Genomic DNA, 11,995 nt, shown 5'->3' with positions numbered 1-11,995 from the left:
GATTTGTGCTTTTGGCAGTGTGGGCAGGTGCCAAGTTCTGGTGGAAAACTGAAGTCAGAATCCCCATAAATCTCCTCTGTGGAAGGAAACATGAAGTGCTCCAAAATCTCCTGGTCTGTGTTGACCTTGGAGTTAATGAAGCCCAGTGGACATGGTTTCACAAATCAGCACAGACTGTGGAAACTTCACACTGGACTTCAAGCATCCTGCTCCCCATTTTTCCTCCATACTCTGGGTCCTTGGTTTCCAAATGAGATGCAAATCTTTCCACAGTCATTCAAATAATTTCTCTGATGTCTTACCAGGTTGGAATTGTTATTGAAACCTTTTCCACAATCATAACATTCTAAGGGTTTCTCTCCTGTGTGAATACTCTGGTGTGCCACCAAGGGGGAATTGTGACTGAAACTTTTTCCACAATCAGGACATTAAAAGGGTTTCTCTCCTGTGTGAGTCTTTTGGTGAGTCAAAAGACAGGAATTGTGACTGAAACTTTTTCCACAATCATAACATTCAAAGGGTTTCTCCCCTGTGTGAATACTCTGGTGCGTCACCAGGCTGGAATTCTAAGTGAAAACTTTCCCACAAACCGGACACTTGTATAGTTATTCTCCTATGTGAGTCCTCTGATGGATCAGAAGGTGGGAATTGAGACTGAAACCTTTCCCACAATCAGAACACTCATATGGTTTCTCGCCTGTGTGAGTCCTCTGGTGGATCACCAGCCTAGAATTGAGACTGAAACTTTTCCCACAAAGACAACATTGGAATGGTTTTCCTCCTGTGTGTGTCCGGAGGTGTGCCACCAAGTGGGAATTTAGTCTGAAACTTTTTCCACAATCAGAACACTGAAGAGGTTTCTCTCCTGTGTGAATACTCTGGTGTACCACTAACTGGGAATTGCGACTGAAACTTTACCCACAATAATGACACTCCAACGTTTTCTCTCCTGTGTGAGTCCTCTGGTGTACCACTAACTGGGAATTGCGACTGAAATCTTTTTCACACTCAGGAGATTCAAAGGATTTCTCTCCTGTGTGAATCCTCTGATGTATCAGTAGGGCGGAATTCTGACTGAAACATTTTCCACAATCAGGTCATTCAAAGGGTTTATCTCCTGTGTGAGTCCTCTGATGTTTTACCAGGATGGAATTAAGACTGAAACTTTTTCCACAATCAGGACATTCAAAGGGTTTCTCTCCTGTGTGAATCCTCTGATGTCCCAGCAGGCTGGAATTCTGACTGAAACTTTTTCCACAATCAGGACATTCAAAGGGTTTCTCTCCTGTGTGAGTCCTCTGATGGCTTACCAGGTGGGAATTTAGACTGAAACTTTTCCCAAAATCAGGACATTCAAAGGGTTTCTCTCCTGTGTGAACCCTCTGATGTCCCAGCAGGCTGGCATTCTGACTGAAACTTTTTCCACAATCAGGACATTCAAAGAGTTTCTCTCCTGTGTGAGTCCTCTGATGTCTTACCAGGTTGCAATATAGACTGAAACTTTTTCCACAATCAGGACATTCAAAAGGTTTCTCTCCAGTGTGAATTCTCTGGTGTACCACCAGTTGACAATTTTGACTGAAACCTTTCCCACAATCAGAACACTCGTATGGTTTTTCTCCTGTGTGAGTCTTCTGGTGGATCACCAGCCTAGAATTGAAACTGAAACTTTTCCCACAAAGACTACATTGGAATGGTTTTTTTCCTGTGTGTGTCCGGATGTGTGCCACCAAGTGGGAATTTCGTCTGAAACTTTTTCCACAATCAGAACATTGAAAAGGTTTCTCTCCTGTGTGAATCCTCTGATGTACAACCAGGTGAGAATTTTGATTGAAACTTTTCCCACAATCAGGACATTTAAAGGGTTTCTCTCCTGTGTGAATACTCTGGTGTAGCACCAAGTGAGAATTTTGACTGAAACATTTCCCACAATCAGGGCATTCAAAGGGTTTCTCTCCTGTGTGAGTCCTCTGATGTACCAATAGAGTGGAATTCTGACTGAAACTTTTTCCACAATCAGGACATTCAAAGGGTTTCTCTCCTGTGTGAGTCCTCTGATGTGTTACCAGGTTGGAATTTAGACGGAACCTTTTCCCACAGTCAGGACATTCAAAGGGTTTCTCTCCTGTGTGAGTCCTCTGATGTTTTACCAGGATGGAATTAAGACTGAAGCCTTTTCCACAATCAGGACATTCAAAGGGTTTCTCTCCTGTGTGAGTCCTCTGATGTGTTACCAGGTTGGAATTTAGACGGAAATTTTTCCCACAGTCAGGACATTCATAGAGTTTCTCTCTTGTGTGAGTCCTCTGATGTCTTACCAGGTTGGAATTCTGACTGAAACATTTTCCACAATCAGGACATTCAAAGGGTTTCTCTCCTGTGTGAGTCCTCTGATGTACCAATAGAGTGGAACTCTTACTGAAACATTTCCCACAATCAGGACATTCAAAGGGTTTCTCTCCTGTGTGAGTCCTCTGATGTTTTACCAGGATGGAATTAAGACTGAAGCCTTTTCCACAAACAGGACATTCAAAGGGTTTCTCTCCTGTGTGGGTCCTCTGATGTACCAATAGAGTGGAATTCTGACTGAAACGTTTCCCACAATCAGAACATTCAAAGGGTTTATCTCCTGTGTGAGTCTTCTGATGTTTTACCAGGATGGAATTAAGACTGAAACTTTTCCCACAATCGGGACATTCAAAGGGTTTCTCTCCTGTGTGAATCCTCTGATGTCCCAGCAGGCTGGAATTCTGACTGAAACTTTTTCCACAAACAGGACATTCAAAGGATTTATCTCCTGTGTGAGTCCTCTGATGTACCAATAGAGTGGAATTCTGACTGAAACGTTTCCCACAATCAGAACATTCAAAGGGTTTATCTCCTGTGTGAGTCCTCTGATGTTTTACCAGGATGGAATTAAGACTGAAACTTTTCCCACAATCGGGACATTCAAAGGGTTTCTCTCCTGTGTGAATCCTCTGATGTCCCAGCAGGCTGGAATTCTGACTGAAACTTTTTCCACAAACAGGACATTCAAAGGGTTTCTCTCCTGTGTGAGTCCTCTGATGTCCCAGCAGGCTGGAATTCTGACTGAAACTTTTTCCACAAACAGGACATTCAAAGGGTTTCTCTCCTGTGTGAGTCCTCTGATGTCTTACCAGTTGGGAATTTAGACTGAAACTTTTCCCACAATCAGGACATTCACACGGTTTCTCTCCTGTGTGAGTTCTCTGGTGGATCACCAGGCTACATTTGTGACTGAAACCTTTCCCACAATCAGAACACTCGTATGGTTTCTCTCCTGTGTGAGTCTTCTGGTGGATCACCAGCCTAGAATGTAGACGGAAACTTTTCCCACAAAGACTACATTGGAATGGTTTTTTTCTTGTGTGTGTCCGGATGTGTGCCACCAAGTGGGAATTTCGTCTGAAACTTTTTCCACAATCAGAACATTGAAAAGGTTTCTCTCCTGTGTGAATCCTCTGATGTACAACCAGGTGAGAATTTTGATTGAAACTTTTCCCACAATCAGGACATTTAAAGGGTTTCTCTCCTGTGTGAATCCTCTGATGTACAACCAGGTGACGATTTTGATTGAAACTTTTCCCACAATCAGGACATTTAAAGGGTTTCTCTCCTGTGTGAATACTCTGGTGTAGCACCAAGTGAGAATTTTGATTGAAACATTTCCCACAATCAGGGCATTCAAAGGGTTTCTCTCCTGTGTGAGTCCTCTGATGTTTTACCAGGTTGGAATGAAAACTGAAACTTTTTCCACAATCAGGACATACAAAGGGTTTCTCTCCTGTGTGAGTCCTCTGATGTACCAATAGAGTGGAATTATGACTGAAACGTTTCCCACAATCAGGACATTCAAAGGGTTTTTCTCCTGTGTGAATATTCTGGTGTCTCATCAAGTGAGAATTGTGACTGAAACGTTTCCCACAAACCAGACACTCAAACCGTTTTTCTCCTGTATGTGTTCCCTGGTGCATCAAAAGCAGGCGATCTGTAGTGAAACATTTCTTGCAATCAGAACAATCATATGATTTCTTTTTTTTGTACATCCTGTAGTGTATCATGAGGTGGGAGTTCAGACCGAATATTTTCCCACAATCAGAGCATTCAAAAAATTTCTCCCGGCTGTGAGATCTCTAATATATCAGCAAATTGCCATGCTCAGTATATAGGGAGATGTTGTAGGGCTCCTCTGCTATGTGGGTCCTTCCGTGAACCACAATGGAGCTGTTCTGAGTAAAGCTTTGGCCACATTAGTATTGGTTCTCCCCAATGTGGATCATTTCGTGCACACTCAGCTGTCATTTGAAATGTGAGTTAGCTGCCAAGCATTCAAATATAAATCACGTGACCATGGGAAAGCTCCAATAGTCATGAAAGCATGATAAATGGTCACAGGTCAGTTTTTTCAGTGTTGCTGTAGCTCCAAACAGGTACTAAAGGAACTGTTGTAAGTTGAGGATCACCTGTAGAGCATCCTTCCATTCCACATACTCAACTCTTTCAAAATCTTTTCTTCATCATCTGCTGGGGAAGGGGGAGAATTTTACGAGTTTTCTGAAGAAAATGAAAAATATTGTGTTTTCTGGCTTGATGGACTTTCCTTTTCAATGTTGTTTGTTGTTCTCAGTTGTCTGGAGTGTTCTTATTGCCATCTTCTTTGTCTATATGATTCAAAGAAAAGAGTAACTTTAATAGTTTATAAAATGATTGCAGAAGATGTCAAAAAAGAAAACTATATACATTACGTGTCCCATCAGCACTGCCTCATGGAGCAAACTTGGCAAGGCTTGTTTTGCCATTCCAAGAACAAACTGCAGCACTGCCGTGAGCTTCATCATACCAGCACAGCTAGTGTCCTGTTGTTTGTGGCTGTGCTGGTATATTGAACCTCGCGTAGTACTACTGCACAAACCAAGAGTGGGAAGTGCACTCCGAGAGTGTTCACTTCTGGAAGACTCTCTGCTCCAGGTCCCACAAGACTCGACAGCAGGTGGCTGGCCCAACCGGCCTCTTGCCGCTCGGTTGGTGAGTGGTGGTCTGCCCGGTCACAGGCAAGGTTGTTTGCTGGGTGGGCAAGAGGTGCCTGGTGGTTGCTCTCTTGCAAGTGGGGTGGGACTTTGCAGGCAAGAGGGATGGATGGATGGATGGGAGGCTGGCGAGCACTAATAAAACTGGGGAGAGGTAGAACACAAAGGCAGCTCCCAATCAGCTCAGCTGTTCTGTGATTAAGGGGCTCAGCTGCCATTAGTTGAAGGGCTGCTTCCTGTGCTGGTGATGCCCCCCTCTTCAATAGGGCTTATTTTCTAGGCATAAGATATTTTCAGGGAAACACAGTAGTATACCAATTATTGGATAGAATTTCTGTAATTAAGATGAATACAACATATAACAGAATAACAGAGTTGGAAGGGACCTTGAAGGTCTTCTAGCCCAGTGGTTCCCAACCAGTGTGCTGCGAAGAAGGAAGCTCAGCTTCTGGTCTCACAACTTTTTGCTGAGAGTGCGTAGAGCAAAAAGTTGTGAGACCGGAAACTGAGCTTCCTTCTTTGCGCCTTCCAAGTTTTCCAGCAGCTGCAGCACCAGGCCTGGCTGGAGCTTCCCTGGCGGTGGCAGCAGGTGAGCTTTGGGGCCCGGCGGGAGGGCGGCAGTAGTGGGAGGGCGGCGGCAGCAGCGGCCCCGGGAAGTAGCCGCTGGGCGGTGGCAGGGTGGTCGGCTGCGAGCCAGAATTCCAGGACAGAGGCACCGACTGAACATGTTGCTGTACGCCATACATGCTGGCATTGCATGGCTGGAACTTGCCTGCTGGCTGGGCAGGGATGGAGGCTCCAGCCCCACGCCCATGCCCAGCGCAACGCCAGCATGTACGGCGTCTAGCAACACGTCCAGCCGCCGTCGGTCCCTCCGTTCCGGAGCTCCACCTCCCAGCTGACCACCCTGCCGCTACCCCACGGCTACTGACCAAAGCCGCTGCTGCGGCGTTGTGTACGAGAGAAAGAAAGAAAGAGAGAGATAGCAAGAGAGATAAAGAGATAGCAAGAGAGGGAGAGAGAGGGAGAGAGAGGGGGGAGAGAGAAAGAGAGAGAAAGCAAACAAGAGAGAGAAAGAGAGAGATAGCAAGAGAAAGAGGTAGCAAGAGAGAGAGAGGGAGATGGGGGAGAGAGAAAGAGAGAGAAAGCAAAAGAGAGAGAGAGAAAGAGTGATAGCAACAGAGAGGGAGAGAGAGGGGGAGAGAGAAAGACAGCAAGAGAGACAGAGAGAGAAAGAGGGGGGAAGGAGGGTGAGGGAAAGACACAGAGGGAGGGAAGGAGGGAGAGAGAGAGAAAGAGAGCAAAAAAGAGAAGATGGAAGGGAGAAACAAAGAGGGATGGAGAGAGAGAGGGAAAGAAACAAGAAGAGTGAGAAAGAGGGAGAGAGAGAGAAAAATAGAGCGAAAAGGAGGAAGAGAGATATTTTTTTCCTCCAAACTCCTAGCCAGTAACCTTTGAATGCAAATCGGACAGGTTATGGGCCCAGAGCTGGAGTAAACTGGCATAACTAGGTTTGGCATGACAGGACAAGTACTGGAGTGAAAAGGTTCCAGGGTTCCAGAGCTGGAGAAAGAATTGGAAGAAGCCAGGATTGGTGGCCAGCTGGTAGGAAGACATAGGCAGGGAAAATTGTTGTTTAGTTTTTCTTGCCTCAGCAATGATATAATTTAAAACTGTAGCCAAATGGCTGTGTTAGTCAATACGTGAATAAGATAAAAAGTTTGTTTGCAGAATTAGAATGCCGAGGCCTGACATTTCCAGAGGAACACAAAACATACATCTTGTTGTCCTCGTTAAGTAAAAGCTGGGTACCACAGGTTTTATGCTTAAGACCTTCCACCATTTTTGTAGCCCGTCTTTGGGCTTAGAATGACAACATGTGCGCACAATTTATTCTGGTTTCCGGTTAAAAATCCCCAGAACAGAAAATGGACTAGTTTAACAGTGTTCACTTAATGACCACAAGGTTCACTTAATGACAAGAGAGCACACAATGAATAAAGGCTAGCGAAAAAAGCAAAAAATAACCTCCAAAAAGCTTTTTCCAATATGTTAATAACAAGAAAAAAAGAAGGGATTTGTCCATTGTTTGGTGAAAGTGGCAAGAAGGTGACAAGCAAAAGGGAGGAAGCAGAGCTCCTTCACTTGTTTATTCCATCTACCTTTACACAAGGGCGAAAAAAACAGCCCAACCTATCTAAAACAGCACCACAAATAACAGATTAGGAACCATTCAAATCACTAGGACCAGATGGATTACAGCCCAAGGTTGTGAAAGAACTGGCAGACGAGATCTCAGAACTACTGAACTATGCCATTCAAAGACCCTGGAGCACCAGGAAACTCTTCAGAGGACTGGAAAACTGCTAAGGAAGATCCCATCTTCAAAAAAGGGGATTAATCTTATTGCGTACTTTGACAAAGTGAAAAAATTTGTGGTCCAGAGGCATGCTGTCGAAATCATTTATTTGGACTTCAGTATGGCATTTGACCATAACCTACTATTAGATAAAGGGGAAAAATTTAGGTTAGATAGCAACACCACTATACAGATTCAAAACTGGCTGACCAACCCTAGTAACATGTAGTGCTCAATGGAACTGTACATGGAGGGAAGTAAGTAGAGGAGTACCCCAAGGCTCTTCCACATTTTCACCAATGACTTGGACGAGGGGATAGATGGGGAACTCATCAAATTTGCAGATGACACCAAACTGGCAGGAATAGTCAACTCTCCAGAAGATAGGCCCAAGAAGCAGAAGGATCTTAACAGACTTGAACATTGAATGCTATCCAACAAAATGAAATTCAATGGTGAAAAAAGTAAGCTTCTACATTTAGGCAAGAAAAACAGAATGCACAGGTAGGGTATATGTGGTACCTTGCTCAACAGAAATAACTGTGGGAGGAATCTTGGGGTCCTAGTGGACAACCATTCTCTTCAGACCAGCACTCTCGTCTGAAGTGGTGTAGGGTTTCCTGCCTAAAGGGGGGTTGGACTAGAAGATCTCCAAGATCCCTTCCAACTCTGTTATTCTATATTCACAACATCCCAAAACATCTTCAATAAGATCTGTTTAGTTGAAACCTGGTTCATACATGGATTAAGCAATAGTAAATACACTGTGCTTGTTGGGTACACATGGAAATTTAAAAAAAATCAAAATAACACAGTGGCAGATTAATCCATTATTGTCAAGAGAGTTGAAAGGGACCTTGGAAATCTTCTAGTAGTTCAATCCCTTGCTTGAGCAGGAGACCCTGACAAAAAGGACAACTTTATCACCCAAAAGATACAGGATAGAATTAGAGGATCAACTATACTGGACTTACTACTTACTAAGAGAAGAAATTCCCTTGATTGAGTAGGAAACCATTATAAAAACCACAACTTGATCACTCAAAAGATACAGGATGGAATTGGAGCAGTGGTTCTCAACCTGGGGGTTGGGACCCCTTTGGGGGTCGAATGACCGTTTCACTGAGGTCGCCTAAGACATAAAGGGAAAAGACCAATCCCCCCCCCCTCCCAGTGTTAGGAACTAAAGCTTCTATTCTGGCACCTTGGAACATATTTTTACAACCCGACCAATCAGGCGTATACAGTAGGGGTGTCCCTCTGACCTTCCTGCCAATCAGCTTAAAGCTCTGTTGGGAGAATTGGCACTAGACTTATGGTTGGGGGTCACCACAACATGAGGAACTGGATTAAGGGGTCCCTGCACTAGAAAAGTTGAGAACCACTGAATTAGAGCAGTGTTTCCCAACTGGTGTGCCGCGGCACACTGGTGTGCCGCGAGACATGGTCAGGTGTGCCGCGAAGAAATAAGCTCAGCTTCTGGTCTCGCAACATTTTGTGAAGAGCAAAAAGTTGTGAGACCGGAAGTTGATCTTCCTTCTTTGCGCCTTCCAAGTTTTCCAGCAGCTGCAGCGCCCCGCCTGGCTGGAGCTTCCCTGGTGGTGGCGGCAGCAGGTGAGCTTTGGGGCCTGGTGGGAGGGCGGTCAGCTGTGAGGCGGAGCTCCGAAACAGGCACCGACGGCGGCGGCTGGAAATGCTGGCATTGCATGGCTGGCACTTGCCTGCTGGCTGGGCCAGGATGGAGACTCCAGCCCCACGTCCATGCCCAGTGCAACGCCAGCATGTACGCCGTCTAGCAACACGTCTAGCCACCGCCGTCGGTGCCTCCGTTATGGAGCTCTGCCTCACAGCTGACCACCCTGCCGCCGCCCCACGGCTACTGCCCGCGGCCGCTGCCGCCACCCTCCCACCATGCCCCAAAGCTCACCTGCTGCCGCTGCCAGGGAAGCTCCAGCCGGGCAGGGCGCTGCAGCTGCTGGAGCCCACTGGCCTGAGAACCTACTCCCTTCAAGCCCTGTTCGCAGGGTGGTTGGTTATACTTTGAAATGGATGAGATGAGTGAAGCGCCGAAGCGCTCGAGTGCGCGGGCGGCCGCCCCCTTTCCATCTCACCCTAGGAAAAGAGCCGGGGGGGGGGGGGGGAGGCAGGTCCCACTGCCTCCGAAAAGCAGCTCAGCGATGGGGTCGGGATGCGAGACCCCATTTCTCCCCACCCGCAGCTTCAAATAGAGATGTGGAGGGGAAACAAAACTCGCGAGCTGGTATTTGGGCCCCTTTGGAGCGAGCACCTCCTTCCCACATTTGACCTGGGTGCGAATAGTTCAGGAGTTAACACTTTTGGGGGTCTTTCCACCCCAATTTCTTCCCGTTTTAAGCCTCGGCGCGGGAAGAGCCTTTTGTTCTGCCGCGGTTCGACGGAACCGTCCTTTGAGAAAGCTGCATCTTTTCGCCAGCGCTTTAAAAAAAGACTGAACCGTTTTCAATAGCTTTTACGTTTTGTAGCTGCTGCCTGATCCTCAGTCTGCTCCCCATTTGCAGAAGAAAGACTCCCGGGTTTTGCAAAAAAAAAAAGGGGGGTGGGAAGGAGAGTGAGGGAAAGACATAGAGGGAGGGAAGGAGGGAGAGAGAAGGAGGGCAAAAAAGAGAGGAAGGAAGGGAGAAACAAAGAGAGATGGAGAGAGAGAGGGAGAAAGAGGGGGAAGGAGGGTGAGGGAAAGACATAGAGGGAGGGAAGGAGGGAGAGAGAAGGAGGGCAAAAAAGAGAGGAAGGAAGGGAGAAACAAAGAGAGATGGAGAGAGGGAGAAAGAGGGGGAAGGAGAGTGAGGGAAAGACATAGAGGGAGGGAAGGAGGGAGAGAGAAGGAGGGCAAAAAAGAGAGGAAGGAAGGGAGAAACAAAGAGAGATGGAGAGAGAGAGGGAGAAAGAGGGGGAAGGAGGGTGAGGGAAAGACATAGAGGGAGGGAAGGAGGGAGAGAGAAGGAGGGCAAAAAAGAGAGGAAGGAAGGGAGAAACAAAGAGAGATGGAGAGAGAGAGGGAGAAAGAGGGGGAAGGAGGGTGAGGGAAAGACATAGAGGGAGGGAAGGAGGGAGAGAGAAGGAGGGCAAAAAAGAGAGGAAGGAAGGGAGAAACAAAGAGAGATGGAGAGAGAGAGGGAGAAAGAGGGGGAAGGAGGGTGAGGGAAAGACATAGAGGGAGGGAAGGAGGGAGAGAGAAGGAGGGCAAAAAAGAGAGGAAGGAAGGGAGAAACAAAGAGAGATGGAGAGAGAGAGGGAGAAAGAGGGGGAAGGAGGGTGAGGGAAAGACATAGAGGGAGGGAAGGAGGGAGAGAGAAGGAGGGCAAAAAAGAGAGGAAGGAAGGGAGAAACAAAGAGAGAGGGAGAGAGAGGGAGAAAGAGAGGGAAGGAGGGTGAGGGAAAGACATAGAGGGAGGGGAGGGAGAGAGAAGGAGGGCAAAAAGGAGAGGAAGGAAGGGAGAAACAAAGAGAGGGAGAGAGAGAGGGAAAGAGGGTGAGGGAAAGACATGGAGGGAGAGAGGAGGGCAAAAAAGAGAGGAAGGAAGGGAGAAACAAAGAGAGATGGAGAGAGAGGGAGAAAGAGGGGGAAGGAGGGTGAGGGAAAGACATAGAGGGAGGGAAGGAGGGAGAGAGAAGGAGGGCAAAAAAGAGAGGAAGGAAGGGAGAAACAAAGAGATGGAGAGAGAGGGGTAAAGAAAGAGGAAGGAAGGGAGAGAGAGAAAGAGGGAGAGAAATAGAGCTAAAGGGAGGAAGAGAGAGATTTTTTTTGTCCAAACTTTTTTCTAGTGCCCCCCCTCCCGCTCAATGTTCCCCAGGATTTTGTAAATGTGAATAATGTGCTGCGGCTCAAAAAAGGTTGGGAAACACTGAATTAGAGGATCAACTATACTGGACTTACTACTTACTAAGGGAAGAAATGAAAGAGCAACAAATGTCTTTGGAGGTTTGAGGCTAAAACATACAAAGATGGTTGCAGGAATTGATTATAGAATAGAAGGAGGAGGTTAAAATGCCAGCAGTCTTCCAATATCTGAGGGGCTGCCACAAAGAGGAGGGGCTCAATCATTTCTCCAGAGCATCTGAAGGGAAAACAGGAAACAATGGGTGGAAGCGAATCAAGGAGAGAAGCAACCTAGAAACAAGGAGACGTTTTCTGATTGTGAGAACAATTAACCGATTTTCCTGCAGAAGTTGTGGCTGCTCCACCACTGGAGGCTTTCGGGAAAAGGCTGGGCAGCCATGTGCCTGAAATTCATAAGGTCTCCTGCTGGAAAAGGGGGCCGGACTGGATGACCCCAAAGATCCCTTCCAACTGTTCTTCCGCAATTCTAGTTGGTTCTCTGCTTCCACGCCGTGGAGGGAACCAAATAGCTTGAGCTGCTCCCCTCAACTCACCTACCAACTGATGTTTCGATCCTTGGAAGAGGCGAGAGCGCCTCTCTGCACCACACTCTCCGCTCGGTTTCCTTTCCGGAAAAGGAAGTTTCTCTCCTTCCATCCTTTCTAGCAATACAGTACTCGATGGTTTTAACTCCTTCAAGATCAACCAGAGAGGCTACTACTGCATTGTTGA

The 11,995-nt window shown here is 46.7% G+C and overlaps 1 protein-coding gene and 1 pseudogene across 2 annotated transcripts; both read right to left on the bottom strand.

Moving 5' to 3' along the window:
• Positions 1 to 197: 197 nt before the first annotated feature.
• On the bottom strand, positions 198 to 1,091 carry LOC139163221 (zinc finger protein 436-like; annotated as a pseudogene).
• LOC139159900 (zinc finger protein 850-like) lies at positions 1,086 to 11,891 on the bottom strand. Of its 2 annotated transcripts, none has more exons than XM_070737346.1 (2): positions 11,818 to 11,891; positions 1,086 to 4,682 (listed from the first exon to the last, which is right to left on the bottom strand). In XM_070737346.1, the coding sequence occupies exon 2, from the start codon at positions 4,080 to 4,082 to the stop codon at positions 1,098 to 1,100; it is 2,985 nt and encodes a 994-aa protein (XP_070593447.1). In that variant the 5' UTR covers positions 4,083 to 4,682; positions 11,818 to 11,891; the 3' UTR covers positions 1,086 to 1,097. The 2 variants fall into 2 exon arrangements, with proteins under 2 accessions (XP_070593447.1, XP_070593448.1); XM_070737347.1 differs by having other exon boundaries at positions 11,822 to 11,890.
• Between the last annotated feature and the right edge of the window lie 104 nt (positions 11,892 to 11,995).

The sequence above is a fragment of the Erythrolamprus reginae genome, chromosome 2 (genome assembly GCF_031021105.1).
Source record: "Erythrolamprus reginae isolate rEryReg1 chromosome 2, rEryReg1.hap1, whole genome shotgun sequence".
Lineage (NCBI taxonomy): Eukaryota > Metazoa > Chordata > Lepidosauria > Squamata > Dipsadidae > Erythrolamprus > Erythrolamprus reginae.
This window is presented reverse-complemented; position numbering and strand designations above follow the sequence as displayed.

Bases quoted from the DNA above. Each gene is read 5' to 3' on its own strand.
- LOC139159900 (XM_070737346.1), bottom strand. From the start codon at position 4,082: ATGATACACTACAGGATGTACAAAAAAAAGAAATCATATGATTGTTCT.